The sequence below is a fragment of the Eschrichtius robustus genome, chromosome 2 (genome assembly GCF_028021215.1).
Source record: "Eschrichtius robustus isolate mEscRob2 chromosome 2, mEscRob2.pri, whole genome shotgun sequence".
NCBI lineage: Eukaryota > Metazoa > Chordata > Mammalia > Artiodactyla > Eschrichtiidae > Eschrichtius > Eschrichtius robustus.
Genome location: NC_090825.1, coordinates 60805521 through 60824194, shown reverse-complemented (window position 1 = coordinate 60824194; position 18674 = coordinate 60805521). Strand labels below are relative to the sequence as shown.

General features: G+C 40.5%; 1 protein-coding gene across 9 annotated transcripts in view; it reads right to left on the bottom strand.

Annotated features, from left to right (window-relative positions):
- The window catches only part of PDE8B (phosphodiesterase 8B), a 258410-nt gene that overhangs the window by 12423 nt on the left and 227313 nt on the right, over positions 1 to 18674 (bottom strand). For 8 of the 9 annotated variants that reach the window (XM_068535535.1, XM_068535537.1, XM_068535541.1 and 5 more), the window contains 8 exons: positions 18120 to 18162; positions 14527 to 14604; positions 12982 to 13058; positions 11350 to 11514; positions 8823 to 8868; positions 8274 to 8409; positions 7167 to 7365; positions 2733 to 2950 (listed from right to left, as the gene is read on the bottom strand). In XM_068535535.1, the coding sequence (XP_068391636.1) occupies positions 2733 to 2950; positions 7167 to 7365; positions 8274 to 8409; positions 8823 to 8868; positions 11350 to 11514; positions 12982 to 13058; positions 14527 to 14604; positions 18120 to 18162 (962 nt within the window). The remainder of the gene's footprint in view (positions 1 to 2732; positions 2951 to 7166; positions 7366 to 8273; positions 8410 to 8822; positions 8869 to 11349; positions 11515 to 12981; positions 13059 to 14526; positions 14605 to 18119; positions 18163 to 18674) is intronic. The other variant, XM_068535542.1, reaches the window with a different exon arrangement.

The following is an 18674-nucleotide window of genomic DNA, read 5'->3' as shown; positions in this document are numbered from 1 at the left end:
ACTGATGAACATACATGCAAAAATCCTCAACAAAATACTAGTAAACAGAATCCAACAGCATATTGAAAGGATCGTACACCATGATCAGGTGGGGTTTATCCCAGGAATGCAAGGATTCTTCAGTATACGTATATCAATCAATGTGGTACACCATATTAACAAATTGAAGGATAAAAATCATATGATCATCTCAATAGATGCAGGAAAAGCTTTTGACAAAATTCAACACTGATTTATGATAAAAAAGCTCCAGAAAGTAGGCATAGAGGGATACCTCAACATAATAAAGGACATATATGACAGACCCACAGCCAACATCATTCTCAATGGTGAAAAACTGAAACCATTTCCACTAAGATCAGGAACAAGACAAGGTTGCCCACTCTCACCACTATAATTCAACATTGTTTTGGAAGTTTTAGCCACAGCAATCAGAGAAGAAAAAGAAATAAAAGGAATCCAATTTGGAAAAGAAGTAGTAAAACTGTCACAGTTTGCAGATGACATGATACCTACCATACACAGAGAATCCTAAAGATGCTACCAGAAAACTACTATAGGTAATGAATGAATTTGGTAAAGTAGCAGGATACAAAATTAATGCAGAGAAATCTCTTGCATTCCTATACACTAATGATGAGAAATCGAAAGAGAAATTAAGGAAACACTCCCATTTACCATTGCAACAAAAAGAAAATACTTAGGAATAAACCCACCTAAGGAGACAAAAGACCTGTATGCAGAAAACTATAAGACACTGATGAAAGAAATTAAAGACAATACAAACAGATGGAGAGATATACCATGTTCTTGGATTGGAAGAATCAACATTGTGAAAATGACTATACTACTCAAAGCAATCTACAGATTCAATGCAATGCCTATCAAACTACCACTGGCATTTTTCACAGAACTAGAACAAAAAATTTCACAATTTGTATGGAAACACAAAAGACCTCGAACAGCCAAAGCAATCTTGAGAAAGAAAAACGGAGCTGGAAGAATCAGGCTCCCTGACTTCAGACTATACTACAAAGCTACAGTAATCAAGACAGTATGGTACTGGCACAAAAACAGAAATATAGATCAATGGACCAGGATAGAAAGCCCAGAGAGAAACCCACGCACATATGGTCACCTTATCTTTGATAAAGGAGGCAAGAATATACAACGGAGAAAAGACAGCCTCTTCAAGAAGTGGTGCTGGGAAAACTGGACAGCTACACATAAAAGAATAAAATTAGAACACTTCCTAACACCATACAGAAAAATAAACTCAAAATGGATTAAAGATCTAAATGTAAGGCCAGAGACACTATAAAACTCTTAGAGGAAAAACATAGGCAGAACACTCTATGACATAAATCACAGCAAGATCCTTTTTGACCCACCTCCTAGAGAAATGGAAATAAAAATAAATGGGACCTAATGAAACTTAAAAGCTTTTGCACAGCAAAGGAAACCATAAACAAGACGAAAAGACAACCCTCAGAATGGAAGAAAATATTTGCAAGCGAAGCAACTGACAAAGGATTAATCTCCAAAATATACAAGCAGCTCATGCAGCTCAATATCAAAAAAACAAACAACCCAATCCAGAAATGGGCATTAGACCTAAATAGACATTTCTCCAAAGATGTACAGATTGCCAACAAACACATGAGAGGATGCTCAACATCACTAATCGTTAGTGAAATGCAAATGAAAACTACAATAAGGTATCACCTCACACCAGTCAGAATGGCCATCATCAAAAAACCTACAAACGATAAATGATAGAGAGGGTGTGGAGAAAAGGGAACTCTCTTGCACTGTTGGTGGGAATGTAAATTGATACAGCCACTATGGAGAACAGTATGGAGGTTTCCTCAAAAAACTAAAAATAGAACTACCATATGACCCAGCAACCCCACTACTGGGCATATACCCAGAGAAAACCATAATTCAAAATGAGACATAGCACAATGTTCATTGCAGCACTATTTACAATAGCCAGGACATGGAAGCAACTTAAGTGTCCATCGACAGACGAATGGATAAAGAAGATGTGGCACATATATACAATGGAATATTACTCAGCCATAAAAAGAAATGAAATTGAGTTATTTGTAGTGAGGTGGATGGACCTAGAGTCTGTCATACACTGTGAAGTAAGTCAGAAAGAGAAAAACAAATACCGTATGCTAACACATACATATGGAATCTAAAAAAAAAAGGTCATGAAGAACCTAGAGGCAAGACGGGAATAAAGATGCAGACCTACTAGAGAATGGACTTGACACTGGGAGGGGGAAGGGGAAGCTGGGATGAAGTGAGAGAGTAGCATTGACATATATACACTACCAAATGTAAAATAGATAGCTAGTGGGAAGCAGCTGCATAGCACAGGGAGATCAGCTCGGTACTTTGTGACCACCTGGAGGGGTGGGAGGGAGTCGCAAGAGGGAGGGGATATGGGGATATATGTATACATATAGCTGATTCACTTTGTTATATAGCAGAAAGTAACACAACATTGTAAAGCAATTATACTCTAAAAAATATGTTAAAAAAAAAATAAAGATGAACATTCTAAAAAGTACAGTTCAGTTTATAAGGTTATTATTTTACTGTCTGATACAATGGTACAGCCTTCCCCCTAAGAGAAAGCTAAGTACTTGGAGAAGTTAGGGAAAACTGAGTTTCCCACTTACATTTTACAAACCTGAGCACAAGAGCCCGAGCACACAAACCTGTCAATATTCTTGAAAATGTTGCATTTGCTGTCCTTGACCGTGAGCTGGAAGGCCAGGGCTGTGTGGTGACTCTCCAAGACAGCAGTGTCATTATAGAGCACGGCGAGTTCACTGCCTGCGTTGCACAGGAAAGAGTTGGTCCTTCCTGGGTGATCCACGTCATGGACTGTGGCAGCAATCAGGGCAGCCACCTCATCTAGCTGATCGAGGCTTCCCTGGGGTCAGGGGGAGGCAAGGTCGAGCATTACCCACTGGATGTAGGAGACCTACAGTCATCCCTGTCTCTCTGGAGGGGATGAGTCAGGGGGTCCTTCTCTGACTTCCTAGAAGTTAAGAGGCCATCTAGGGTATATCACATCACCTTGCCGTACTGTGGATTATCTGGAGGGAAATAGAAATCTGAGTAGCAGTTATAATGGATACCTAAATTCTTTCTCCAGAGTTCATTCACTCTAGTTCTTCTGCAGGAGGATGCCAAACAGGCCTTTTCAAATGTATGCTGTGTGGCATATTGCCATGACTCTCTTCTGTGAGTGGATGGAGAAGAAAGTGGCCTAGGATCACAAGTGTTACTTTATTTGCCTACTTCTGAAAAGATTTTGAGAGTATGGCAGTAAATGGCACAGATACAACAAAACTCTTCACACAAAGATAAAAGGATTACAGCCAAGCAACACAAGAGGATGAAGGGCAAGAAGAATTTTCCCAGGAAAACTGAGGCTAAGGGGGCTCTTACAGTGAAGAACACAATTCAGCTCTGGGCTAGCAGGTGGGAAAGGCTAAAAGGGAGACCCTCTTTCTAACGCTCTCATTATGTAGTTAAAGAACACAAACCAGAGCATCAGGGGATACAAATGTTTTTTCAGCTCACAGCTTTAGGAGGAAGTTATCAAATGGGCTACTGTTGTATAAGAGACACTGCACTTTATGAATTCATTCCTTTAGTTATTTATTGGATGCTTACTGGGTGCCAGTTGTCATGCAGAGTGCTGGAGTTACAGTGATGAATTATACTGGCATAGCCTGCACTAATGGAGTTGGTAATTTACTGGAGAAGGCACAAATAAGGAAACACACAAACAAAATTAACTTACTGTGAGATGGGTTAAGAAGGGAAGTACGGGTGGTTTGAGCGTGTAACCATGAGGCTTGATCTAGTTTAGGGCAGTGCTGTCCGTTCAACTTTTCTGTGGTGATGGAAATGTCTGTATGTGGGCTGTCCACTATAGTAACCCCTAGTCACTTACAGCTCCTGGACACTTGAAATGTGTGCACAATTGAGGAACTGAATGTTTCATTTTATTTAATTTTAATTAAATGTAAATAGCCACATGTGGCAAATGGCTACTTATGGACAGTGCAGGTCCAGAGGGTGGGCAAGAATGGGTTCTCTAAGTAAGTGATTTTTATGCTGGAACCTGAAGGATAAGCAGGAATTAGCCAGGCAAAAAAATGGCAAGGGAGAGAAATCCAGGCAGAAAGATCAGCCTGTATGATGGCCTGATGTGAAACAAAGGAAGTGGCTTATTCAGGAAACTTAAAGAGCATCATTGTGGCTGAAGGGTAGTGAGTGAGGGGGAAACTGGTCCCCAGGATGAGGCTGGAGGGGTGGGCATAATTTTTGGTTTTCCTGAGTTGCTTTCCTAGGCTGTGGGAGAAAAAACTGCAAACTGCTTCTCAGATGCTAATAGGTAAGGAGCAGTGAATCTGAAGCTCAGCCCTGAAAACTTTCCTGAAAGCTGTCCCTACCAGAAGGAAGCCATTTCCATTTCCAATCCTGACCTCCTGGAGCTGGTGGGCAGTCCTGGCTTGCCTCAAGTCCACATGAACCGGTTTCCTGAGGGGGGACAGCAGTCGCTGCCATTCTTTTCAGCTCTTCTCAGAGACTGACTTTGTAATGCCCAGGGCAAACAAACATGCCTAGCCCCCTTTTGCTGCTGGTTAGGAGAGGCCGTGGGAACCCACAGGTACAGTCAGAATCCAGAGCTGCCCTGACTTGGCCTCCACTCTCACTGATTCTACCTGTGCAGTGAGGACCCATGAGGGCCAAACTTTGGGCCTCCAGCTAGTGCTCTTGGAGTATGTTCAATCTTGTTTGGAGTATAGGGCCAATTTATTTTTAAATTCTTCCGTGACATAGATTCAAGTAAGTGGAATAGACAACAAATAGCATTAGACAAGACATGTCTTTCCTTCCAACTTACACTGATTTAGACCTGGCACTTTTACAAAGATACCAATAAAAGGCCATGCCCTGCAGTTTTGGTGGGCACTAATAATGCAGTGTCTGATAAGAAATGCAGGGAGGCAGGGAAAGAAGACCGGGCTGCTCACTAGCAGATGGGAGAAGCAAGGCTCTTCCCATAGCAGGGAGGGACTGTCTGTGGAAGAAAACTTCCCCACCAAACCCACGGCAGGAGAAGTTCCCCAAAGCCTTGGAGGTGCAGACATTTCTGCATAGTTTTTTCCTCCTTTAACCAGCAGGAATAGATTTGGATCACACTGAAGCAGACTGGCCAGAATGGACTCCATTCTACATTAGCCTTTCAAACAGTTCCTTTTCTAGGACAAATAGTCACTCACTCAGAGAATAACAAAAGAATGCTGGCTATCCTGATCTCTCCACTTGCAATGGTTCTTGGGAACTGGGAAGAGTGGGAAGGGGATAGGGTGTGCAACAAATTGAAGGGGAATGTCAGCTCTGGACATGTTATCTATATGGCTGGGTTGAGGATGTGGAGCTATGTCACAGTGACATTAAGAATTTTAGCCTTATAAAGAAATTAGGGGTGACAGATGACATGGATATTTGGTAAAAACATTTTTCTGACTCTCTTTGCTCAGTGGCAGCAGGTCTGGTGAAAGACACCTCAGGAATAAATCCCACTCGAAGCGCCTCATGGTGGACTAACCAGTGATCTTGGGCTGCTACTAAAACCTCTGACCTCAGGAGTCCCTTCCAGCCCAATTCTCCAGGGTTCTTTGCAGCTCTAAATTTTCTGATTCTTTGGCCTCTTAGAAAATGTCTTTTGGATTACAAGCATATTGTATCTAGTCTTAGACTTGTTTGTATTGCTGCTATTTGAGAATTCAGACTCTGCATGTGCTAGCAGAACAAACAATTTAAAGAAAACTTCTTATTTTAGGGGAGGGAGAGGAAAGGAGATAATAAAGTGACTAAGCATTCCATAATTTATTAAGCATTTAATCTATATTTTTCTAGAGTGCTTCTGCTTAAGTGGGGTTCATCTTTAACTCAATGCCTATAGGTCACTTTGGTCTCAGCATTAATGCCCAGGTCCTGTCCTCATTTGGCAGTGTGCAACCTAAGCTGTATAATATCTCATGTAATGTAAAATGGAGGAATGTGAACCTGGAGTAGGAATCTGGAAGAATCTTAGCTCCTCAAAGAAAAGCGCTATAGAAACAGGCTGTTATCACCTGTGATATCACCTTTTTTAAAAGTAGGAGACAAAAATCTTCAAAACCATCATTATTCTTGAATGACACTCTTTGCTTTCTTGCTGATGAAAGTAAATGCCAGGATCAGTCTTCGGCAAAACTGAGAAGGGAACATTCCCCCTCCCCATTTTGGTGCCATTTCTTCTCTGTCTACCTATCCCACTACCACTCTTCTCCTTAAGTACCTAGGGTCTTAAGACTAAGTCAGAAAATGATTGAATGTTAAGCATTTGCAGATTGATGTGAACCTGTCTCTATACAGCACTTGTCCCAAGGGTATCTATATTCTAAGCTTCACTTCTAATTGTAGCAAAGGAATTACAAGCTTCACTGTGAAAGTGATAGTAGATGGGGAAGAGGGGAGATGGGGATCTCTTGCCAGCTATACGTGGGGTATACATAGGACTGCCCTACAAATCAGCACCTGTAAATGACAGTATTGACTTCTAAGATTAAGGAACTTGGAACTCTTTCAGAATTATACAAGTCATTAATATACAGATATACACATTCATACCTACACAAAACACACATATATGTATGTAAATCAGTAGGATGCTGAATGGCTCACTACTGTCTGGATTGTAATATACCAATGACAAAATTCTGATCCTAAAATTTAACCTCCAGACCTAGTAACCATTTGCTATAATAATTAAGTTCTGTCCTCTAACCCAGTATCACAAAGGGCTCCTAGTGAACATTTGGAGAATGGGTTCATGGATCAGCCAGACATGTAGAAGAGTCTCTACAGTGGCATAAATTATTATTTTAAGCATTTGTGGGAAGGGAGGGCTAGGAGAAAATGCCATGTCTTTACAATACCAAAAGGACCAGTCAGTTTGGTAGCTCAAAAACTCTGTCAAAATTGGTTCCAAAACAGTTGTTTGCCTAACATATTTATTAAGATTGGGTTCTTAGATCTCTAAAACCTATGCAGGTAACTAGATTGTGATATCAAAATTCTACCTTCACTCTTTCTTTTCCAAGGAAGAAGGCAGTGGCGTGCAGGACATCAGCGGCATGAGTGGAGTTGTGGTAAGCATTGGAGGAGTGGTAGTTGGATTCAATCACTTGGAGCCAGGCCCGAAGGGTAGTTTCAGAACAGTGTAAAAATTCACATACTCCAAACCGGGAAAAGACTTTTAAGCCCAGGTAAACCAATGGCCTGGAAAACGGGAAAAAACTCTGATTCATTGTATTCACTGCTCCAGAAGCTGCTTTCTTTGAAGCTACTGGGAAATTGAGTCATTTTTTTTCCTGATGCTTCATAGGCACAGGGGTATAAAAATATGTCCTCTCCAAATTAGAAGGTGATAGAGCATCTCCTCCTCACCAGCCACTTCTTTAAAACTAGGTGCCTCATGGTGGTTAATCCAAATGAATTCTAGACTGTCTTAAGTCACCTGCCCTTCAGTGGCTCTAACAACCAAGAGAGAGGTCCCTGACAGTCCCTCTCTGTTTCTGCTTCCACGTAAGCTTTGCACTTCCTGTGTCCCCTGAGGAAGTTACTGAGCTTAAGGACAAAAGGAATGGCTTGTGTGGGTTCAGCAAAGTCATGTCATTTAGAATTAAGTTACTTATTTATAGTTATCATTCACATCCAACACCCCTGGAAGAAAATGGACTTCTGTAATAGAAGAGGACTTTCTGTGTTATCTAATCTTTCCCCTGCCTATAGGATGGATCAAAAGAAAAGTCTACGGTGCTCTCAAACTCATTTTGTAAGGTGGGACCTCAACAAGTTTGGAGCTGAGAATACTTAGAACTTTTGGCTCACTGGCACAAAGGAATGACCTGGGTAGATCTGAAGAAGACACTCAGTATTTCTTCATCCTGGGTATCACCAGGCTGATCCCACATCTTACCCGCTAATACTCTCTTCTCCATAAAGGAGCTCACTCAAGGGGCCACAGTCTCTCTGCGCATTTGACACTCCTCCAGCATGGCATGAAAAGCAGAACCTGGGAGGTCACTTGTGGCAAGGACTCACATCTCCCTCAAAGTTTCCAGATGTGAAAGTCTTGAGTGTGTCCATCAATTCTCCCCCTGCCTACAGCCAGAGAAGCCACATACCTTTTGTGTGTCACAGCTTCCAATTCAAAGATGTTGAACTCCCAGCTTTCCTCATTATCAAGTAATTGAGCGATAGACGGGGGGACATCGTTGATGGTTACTGGCATCCCAAGGTGACTGTGACTCTGGGGCACATCTGAGCAAACAGATGGGGCAGGAAGGGTGGGTAATTGTGGAATCTTGAGTGCTGCTGAGCATTTGTCATCTTCATGGTTGCTACTGGAAAGAAAGTCTTGAACTTCCAGGGGTAAGAATATTTTCCCTTCAGGGTTCTCTTACATTATTAAACTTCAGGACCCCCCAATAGAAAAATAATTCAGTTTAACTGTTTAAATATAGAGAGATTTGCAATTCTTATTCTGACAGCGCTCAGAGAAGTAATTTATATTAGGAGACCTGGTTTCAAATGTAGACCATAGAGATGCTTAAACTCCAATGAGACGAATAGGAAGTATCACCAAGGCCCTTCCCAAACAATAATCACAACACTGAGGGAGACAAAAGGCCAGAGACAGGTTATCAATAACAAGTGGATAGAGGACAACTTACTCTTAGTGAACACATACTCGTTTCCTGACAACCTTCTCAAGCCATCCTGGAATAAAGAAAGATGCTATGAGAAGCATGCTTTATATGCCATTATCATTATTCTCTCATTTCCTTTATTAGCCAAAGATATTTGAATCCTGAATAACCCAGTCAATCTGGAACTCCAAGTTGAAGCTCAAAATCAAGTGAGAACAATAGCTACAAAACAGTGGATACTCTCCTTTCCAAGGCTGTTAGCCCCAGGAGATGAAGAATTGAGAATTAAGTGGCTATGACTGCATTCAGGTCTCACACCTGAGCTGTGAGTTAGCTCTGTTCTCATGCCATCTTTCTCTTGTTGCATTTTGAAGCCACATAATGAAATCACAGAAGTGATCTTGCTTCGGGTACATGTTAATTTGAAAGGACCCCAATTACCCTCACAAGGACTGTGTCATTCTTGTGTTCTTAGATTTGCATCCTGGGGAGCCAAAGCCATGGGCCACATCTGGGGAATGATTTAATGTAAAGCCTTTAAAAGGTTGGGCTAATTTTTGACTAACATCTAAATTAACTTTTTTCCAGCTATAGTTTCTGTCTTATGAGCTTCACTGTTAGCCTTTAAAGGAAGTTTCTGGATTTGAGGTCTTTGGAAGGGCAGCATAAGGGAGTGAACAGAATTTCAATGTTATGCCATTTACTAGGCTCTTGAACTTTAGTCCCCAGATGTTCTTGCATCTCATTTTCCTGCCCTCTACCTTCTACCCCCGAGTACCTAATTATTTAGACCTCTGCTTAAAAGCCATTTGTAATTGCTTATTTGTCATCCTCAGAAAGTATGTGCTAAGGTTTAAAGTATTAATGAAGGGCTCTCCTGAAGTCACACTCTGGATCTTTAGGCCAAGAGCTTAATTTTCAAAACTGGATAAATAGATAAGTAACAATGGCCATAACTGTCCTGCCTCTAAGGCAGATATCACAAGGAACTCCTCTGTTCTTAATCTTTCTTTCTTCTCTTCCCTAATGCTACATAAAAAAAGGTGGAATCTTGTACTGGTTCCTCACAGCATTACCTGGAGAGGAAGCCCAACATGGTATGGCAGCAGGGGAAAGGAGGGCAGATAACTTGTTCTAGGAACCAGAATGGTTCTGCAGCTCTGCAGTGGCCAGCCTCCTGACAGACCCTTGGCAGTGTTCTATTTTTTTTTTTTAATTGCAGTATTGTTGATTTACAATGTTGTGTTAGTTACAGGTACACAGCAAAGTGATTTGGAGATATAGATATATATATATATTCCGTTTCAGATTCTTTTCCATTATAGGTTATTAGAAGATATTGAATATAGTTCCCTGTGCTATACAGTAGGTTCTTGTTGTTTATCTATTTTATATATAGTAGTGTATATCTGTTAATCCCAAACTCCTAATTTATCCACCCTCCCCCCAACATTTCCCCTTTGGTAACCATAAGTTTGTTTTCTATGTCTGTGAGTCTATTTTTGTTTTGTAAATAAGTTCATTTGTATCACTTTTTAAGATTCCACATATAAGTGATATCATATGATATTTGTCTTTCTCTGTCTAACTTCACTTAGTATGATTATCTCTAAGTCCATTCATGTTGCTGCAGATGGCAAACACACACACACCTTGCCAGTGTTCTTTAGAACTAAAGTCTACACTGCATTGGGCCAGCCGAGGGGCTCAAAAGGATCAGGAGGTCACTCAAATTACAGGCTCACCAGAAACCTTTAGTAGGAACAAGGAGGATGGACCAGAAAGCCAGTCAACACTCAGCATTTGGTGGCAGGGCTAGACAGAAAACTTCAAAGTAAAACTCTTCGATGACTCTTGGACTTTGTTTTTCTCCCAAAGAATTCTTCCAGCTTCAGTCTCCAATAGGGAGCACAAATGAATAATTTGAATTTTCTCATTTTTCTTCACTTGCTGATGGATTATGATTACAGTCAAATAGATCACAGCAAAAACACTAGAACAGGATGACTCCTTGGAAATAAGCTACTTTTAGTGGTTACAAATGGTGGTATTGGAGTGCCGGCAGGGGGTGGTTCCTCCTCCCCTCCCCACACTGAGCCACGGCAGCTCCACTCTGCTTTTGTTGATTATAAAGGGAACTCTATATAAAGGTCTTATTTAAAGAAAGAATTCTACAGCTAAGATTTTGGAAACTAGTGCTGTCATCTAAGTATCAACGCTTTCATTATATAAAGAGCCTGAGGTCCAAGGAAGCCTAGCCATAACCCTCAATGGAATACTATACCAGGTCAAGGGGAAGAAGTACAAAAGGGCTCCATTGTGATATTTAGCCTTCAATCAACTGTCTATTTACTCCTTACTGTAGTACGAATTCAGAAGGACAAATTAGTCATTTGTGCTCCTGCAACTGCTTCTGGTTATGCTGATGTTAGCCCATACAGCAGGTATTTCTACACCTATAGGTAACAGTTTATATGCTACATGCCATATGCTCTCTGGAGTGCACTTAACATTGTCTGTCCTGCATTTCTGGTTTTTCCTCATCACTCACAGTCATCAGGCCTCCCACGAGATCACTGGTGTGGGGATCTTCATCTTTGGTACCCAGCTGAGGGGAGTACAGTTCTGTGGTCCGTAAAATTTCTAAAACTCTGTCCAAGGCTTCTGCTACTGTGACAGGACTGTTTTCTTGGGCTGCATTGATTATATTTATAACCTAAGGAAGTAAAGAGAGAGAAAGAATAAATTTGAGGACATTAGGATTCTTCTTCTCAAAACTCACTCATGTGCCTAGAATCCAAAAGAAATCAGATGATAACACATCTTCTTGTTCAAAATGACCAGTGCTTTCACGGCACCACTCTCTTTGTACTGAAGCATGCTTCTCATCCCACCCTATCTGGTGTTTCTCTTACTTCAGGGACTACATTTTCTCAGGCTCCCTTGCTGATCCTTCTCCTTTAGCTCTCTTCTACAGGTTGCAGTTCCTCAGAGACTAGTGCTGGGCCTTCCTCTCACTCCACAGTCCTTTCAGAGATGAGCTCTTTCATTTCCATGACTTTGGACACATACGATCCACATGCCCAGGACTCTCAAATTTATATCCCAGCCCTGAACTCCTTTTTGACTTTCAGATTTATATATTCAGTTGCTTGCCTGACATATCTATTGGAATGTCTTACTTACATATCCAAAACTAAACTCACGACCTTGCTCTCCTCTTCCCAAAGCAAGCAAGTAAACCTAACAGAAAATGAAGGACAAGAGCTGTACTCCTCCGGTTTCTACATTGCCGTGAAAAAACCACTTCTGTTAATCTTGTGCTCAAACCAAAACCCTGGGAGGCCCTGGTTGACATATCACTTTCCCTCAATTCTTTCCCTACCTGACAGTATAATTCATCATCAAGACGAATTGAATTTACCCCCAAACATTTCCTGATCTACTCATTTCTCTCCACCTCCACTGCTGTAATTCTAATACAGCTAACACAGTTTCTTGCTTAGAATTCTGGAAAAGGTCCCTAACTGTCCTCTTCCCTTTCACTCTTGCCATCTCCAGTCCATTCTCTGCATGGCAGCTTGGTGTTATTTTCAATAAACGTATCTGGTCATGTCATTCCCCTACTTTAAACTCTTCAGTGGTTTCCGTTGCACATGAACTAAAATATAAACTTACTACAGCTCTATTGGCCAGAATGAACTGAGCCCTGCACAACTCCATGTCACCATTTTTCCCCTCTGCTCTCCAAGCTCCAGTCACACCTGACTTTCTTTCAGGTCCTCAGTTGCTCCATTCCCTCCTTTTCCCACCTCAGTGCTCATCCCTTGCTGTGCCTGCTGCCTAGGATCCTCTTCTCCTAACATCTTTGTATCCTTCAGGTCTTACTTCAAACATTACTTCCTCTACAGAGAGACCCTCCCTGACCACCCCTCTCACCCAACCGAACTAGGGCCCTAACCTACTTTTCCCTCATAGAAACCTGTTGTTTTACTTTATGGCAGTTATTGCAATTTATAACTACGTATTTATTATGTGTTTATTTGTTTAATATCTGTTTCCTTTACTAGACTGTAAACCCCATGATACAGGTAATAGTATGCCATTCATCACTTTACCTCCAGAATATAGCCTAGTGTTCAGTGGCCCTGATTGCAGAGTAGAGGCAGCAGCTGCTACTCACCTTTGTGATGGGAGCCTCGATGGTCATGGAATGGATCCTTGCCATGGATGGATAGCGACGATTCTGTAGGCTTGGTGCTGGAGAGAAGTCAAGAAAGTTGTATCTGGTTCTGGTGGCTCAGCTGCGCTTAAGTGCAGCAAAGGAACCCTGCACGGACTGGGGGCCTGATTCCCACAGGACTACTGTCCTCCACTGCTCCCCATAAAGCAATGAATTCACCCATCTCTTAGTCCTAAAAGGCTGAGAGCTCAGCCACTACTTGCCAGGGACTGGGAAGGGTGGTCTGGCCTGGAACATTGAAGACAGGAAGGCTTTATGAGTCTCAGGTCCTCAGGGGGATTTCAGAGAATGTTGATGGGATCCGGAGGCCTCATCCCAACAGCCTAATGATCCCCCAGGAGTTACTTTCCCGTAAGTCACTAAAGCCCAACTTGGGCAGTTCCGTCACTTTCAGTCCTCAGCCACAGGCCGGGTAACTGGATGACTGCAGTGTCGGAGGGGAGGCACGATCCGTGACCAGGGTGGGGTGGGCAGAAGAATGAGCCCCTCTCATTCTGAGTGAGGGCCAGGCTCCCCACCTCCCTGCGCCTTTAGGTTCTTAACACCAGGAGCCCACGGTGGGTCTAGCTCTCATCTGTAAAAACCGAGCTAATCCCGTTGAAATTCCTTCATCCATTATCCTCTCCATCTAAAATATCCTATCTTTACATGTGGTTCAAAATCCAAAAGGTAGAAGCTTTATTTTAAAAGCATTGTTCTCATCAGATCTTCCTACCCCTCCCTGAGAGGCAGGCAGGAGGGAAGAGAATTCGCATGTTATAGATCTGATAACTTAATGTAGCCGATGTCAGCAGAGCCTGCCTGCTGGTCAGCCATCTTTGTAGCCATCTCCACTGCCAGAGCAGCCACCATTGCTGCTCTTCCATACTCTTCAGCCTTCACTTCTCCCATGCTCTGGAGAGGTAATGGATGATCCCATCTCAAACTCTATTCTGAAAACTGGACTAATCCAGTTGAAATGCCCTCATCCATTATCCTCTAAAATGGATACCCTCTTCATTTATCTACACCCTCAACCCATCGGGAAAAATTTCAGTCCATTTTCTTCCTTTACGTTCTTGGTCCCAATCCCTTGCATGCCTTGTGGTCTATCCATCTTCCTCTATGAATTATACATCTTATCCCTAGAGTCTTTGGTCCTTGCTAGTTCAGCCACTTCCCTCAGGCTCAGGTTTCCCATTGTGACCTGAAGGATAGCAGCTAGGAGTGATCTAGCTATTGAAACTGAGCTGCTCTAGTGGTTATGTGGCCTAACACACGTTAGGCCATAAAGGAACAAGCATGGAGTCATTTCAAAGAGAAGGCAAAGACTATAAAAAGTAAAAAAAAGAATAAAAAGGCCTAAAAATTTTTCCACCTACAGGAAAAAAGCCAGTTTAGTTGTAATCCTATTCCTTGGGGTTTTGTTTATATGCTGAGGAATTCTTAAATATATTCCTGTGCCATTTTCTACACTTTAAAGTCAAGGAAATGTGAAAAACTTACCATCACTGCCTCGAGATGATATTGATTTCACATCAATGGACTCTTTCCTCCTGTTCTTGTATCTGAATGAATGAGACTCTAAGGATTTCAGATTAGTAATGGAGAGTGATTAGTTTTCAAGCTTATTCACAGGCAAAGTTTAGACATATTTTTTCCCTCATTCTCCAAAGAAAACGAGGGTACTTTTTAAGCACTGTAAAATATTTTTAAGAAATAGTGAGCCACTGTCTCTTCAAATCATCAACACACACAGAATTATCAGTCATATTAATTGTAAAATGATGTCCTTTCCTTGTGGTACCACATTACATTGTAATGGAGCTTATTATTAAGGGTTATTTAGTTCCATTAATAAATATCTTCTTGAAAATAAACATTAAAACTTGGGGGAAATTTTGAGGGGTTCATTTTGACATGAAGGACAATACATTTCAATGGGTGGGGAAGGCTTTTATGGGGATATTTGAGGAAATAAAATACTAGTCAAATCCACAGAGAGTTAAGTTTATTTGAGAAACTAATTTGGACCAATTTTAGGTCCCTCTGTAAAGTCAGACCTCTTGATGGTTTTCTAGGTTCTCCTGAGGATATGATTTCACCAAATGATGCTGATTGTTGATCCCAGGAATGGAGAGAAGAAGAAGCAGTTTTCTAATCCCAACAAATTCCAACAATTTAACTCTCACTTTTGGCCTTGTTTTCTGAGGGAAAAAAAGCACTTAAAAAATCTGTGTAAGTCTTTGCAGACTTTGAATTTAATGCTCAAAGTGTGCTGTCACATTAATGTGAGATCTAATCAAACGGTGCACGCTACCAGTGAGGACCAAAGGATAAACATGTCAGGGCAGCAGAGGTGGCTTCAGAAAAATGCATTTTCAGGGCATTTGCTTCTTGTAGGAGTAACCCATGAGCAAGGAGAGAAACTTAACCATAACACAGAATTTCTCCTCACTGTGCTGAAAGGAGGCAGATGTGCAGGTTTCAGCAGGGGGATGCTTTTCTTAGACACTGATAAATGATCATATTCCAAGAGAGAAAAAAAGATGCAATGCTTTTTAAAGAATTGCCTAGTGACACCAAAAAAAGTGCAAGAGAGCATAGTAATTAAGAGAACCAGTTCCAGAGCCAAATTGCCAAAACTCCAATCTCCACTATGCCATCTAATAGCTGTGTAACTTTGGGAATGTTCCTTCTCTGTGCCTCAGTATCCACACCTGCAAAGTGGGGATAGTTATAGCATCTCCTTCATAGGCTGTTGTGAGATGTAAACAAGTTAATTCATAGATAGCACTTAGAACAGTGCCTGCTACATAGTAAATATAAAGTTCATGTTTGCCTATTATTATTAATTACATCTGTTCATCTGCATGTATACCTTCTTTTTAAGCAAACGTGGGATCATGTTATAATATTATTCTACTACTTGCTGTCACTTTATAATATGTCTTAGATATTTCTCTAGATCACCTTTTTAACCATTTACTTTAATGTCATTAAACATCTGATTCAATTTTAAAAAGGTTAAATCAGTAACGAAACTTGAATTATATTTATACAGCATAAAGTGGAAGGCAGAACTATTATAAAGTTAATCTGAACAACATAGTCAGCCATAAGACCTTGTCTTAAATCACCTAACTTAAGCTATTTTACTACCCCTTTGCCTAATTTTCTTTCAGACCCTGCCTTAATAATTTTCCTAGCCTTGGATTTGAGTTTCAGTATTTCTTTATAAGATACCTATAAAATTATATTGTTAAGATCATATTACATCTTTCAAACCCTGAGGAACTAATAGTGGTCACTTGCAAGACATTGGATTTAGCCTATTACATTTAGGAATGTAATAATCATACACATTCCTAACAGTTGTTTACCAGATAACAGATTAAATCTAACTTATTAAATATTTAAGATTAAATTCAGGATTAAAGAGCACAAGAATTCCTCAAAATGTAGTTTCCAAATAAAACTAAACTAGGGAGGCTATAGCCCAGGCTGGCTGGTTGAATTCTAAATCATTCACTAGAAATAATTATTCAAAGATGGATAATGTTGATTCTTTCTGACTTTTATCTCAGCTAAAATTAAGAAAATCTATAGCAATAGAAAAGGCTAAAAGTTTGGAGAAATTATTTATTCAATAAAGGCCATTTAAATCAAAGAATTCATTTATTCATTCCTCAAAAGATGTTGTGGAATGAACTTTAAAACCAGAGAAAAGAAGGATAAGAGAGATTCAAATAGCTGTACTCAATGGCAAAAAAGGATACAGTGTCATCAATTTAAAAAAAATAGCTACCACTTAGCACCTACTATGCACCAGACATTGTGCTTTACTATTTATTTTAAATATAGTAATTATCTTACATAATCATTACAATTCTGAAAGCTACATAGTGCAATCCCCATTTTACTGATGAGGAAATTTAAACTTGGAGAGATTATGTGGGTAGCTCAAGGTCCAAGAGTTAATAAATGGTGGAACTTATGCTTTCCAAGATGGGAGGGTTTCAGTTAATCAATTTCTGTATTTATTGAGTGTCTATTATGTGCAAGGCAATACTGGGCACTGTAAAGGATATGAAAATGCTTATAACAGTTTTTGACACTCAGAAGCTCATAAGTAAGTTAAAATAATACTCTCACTGGGTTAAAGAAATAAACTAAATCATCTGTGAAAGAGAGAGACAGAGAAAAAGTGTGGAGGGAAGGGGAGGATACCAAACAGTTAAACGCCAGGTACTGCTAGACATTATATAAATTTTCTCCTTTAATCCTCATAACCACAATGAGATAGGCATTGTTAATTCATTTTACAAATGAAGAAACTGAAGCTCAGAAAGATCAAATGAAATCTTTCTGAGTAGGTGAAAATATGGTCCATTTTAGAATCCAGGAAAGGCACTAAGTAAGTAGCCCAGGGTCCAACTTTATGCCTCAGTGGCTGGGAAAGCCACCAACAAGGGAGAGAATGTGTGGTGTGTGTGCAGGAACGAGAATTTTAAATCTTTGGTAGCAGACTGATTTTCCCCTCTAATGATCAAAGAATTCTAGACCTTTCAAATGTAGAAGTCATTAGGTTCAGCCTCCTCTTTTTATGGCAGAGGAAACCAAGAGTCAGACAGTGAGAGTCTTGCCCAAGGTATGATGTGAGGATGTGGGCAGCTGAAATGGTGATTTGCTGCTCCTGACTGCCAGGCGAGGGCCCATTCACATTTTCTAATTATATGTAGTCACTGACTGCTGCAAAGAAAGGGAAGACTAACTATGGTATAATAATGCGTGTCCCCTGGACTTTTGGCCCACTCTCTATTTTGAGTTTATCTTGCTCTCCATGGTTTCTAGTCAGCAAAAGAAACCAGGATGAAGAAGGCATTCAGTAGAAAAGGTTGCCATGAATGAAGGTTCAAAGCTTTTTAAGGGATCCTGCTTTTAACCTCGCTCTCAGACCTGTCAGTATCAGCACTCAGATATCCGCAATCCAAGTTCTGGGGTGGTGACTGTCGATCCAGACTTCTTCAGAGTGATTCATAGACTTGAACCCACAAATTCCACCTGAGTATGTAAGAGTGAAATTGAAGTATCCTCACCTGTTTGAGAATTATCTCCTGAGTCACGATGAACCTTGTGAATCTAAAGTTGTTCAGAAGTTTGGTAAAGCAAGAAAAAGAGATTTTAAATATGGTATTAGTTACATTTCCAACCAAACAATTTCATTTAAAACTCTGAAAAATTCAAGAAAACAAGAAGTTGCACAGATAATATGAACAGATGAAAGATGGACACCAGGTGATAATACTACAAATTCTCTGTTACATCCAGACACTTATAGAAAGCCTGAGCCTGACAGCAGGGAGATACCCAAGGGATACACTTTCTAAGCAAGACATCTAGATCTCCAGTCAGCTGTTCTCATTTTGACAGTCTGCAGAAATGCAGAAAGACAAAAAACCAAAATTTAAAACAAAATTTAAGATTTTTATATGTACTCTGTTTATATTTCAGACATGTTATACATTTTTCCTGTAATATAAAAGCAATCTGAATTTAAGCCTAGGATATTAAAAAACCTTCCCCAAAAGCTCTTCAAATGCACTTCAATTATAGACAGTCAATTTACTAAACGTTTCTTCATAAGCTCTGAA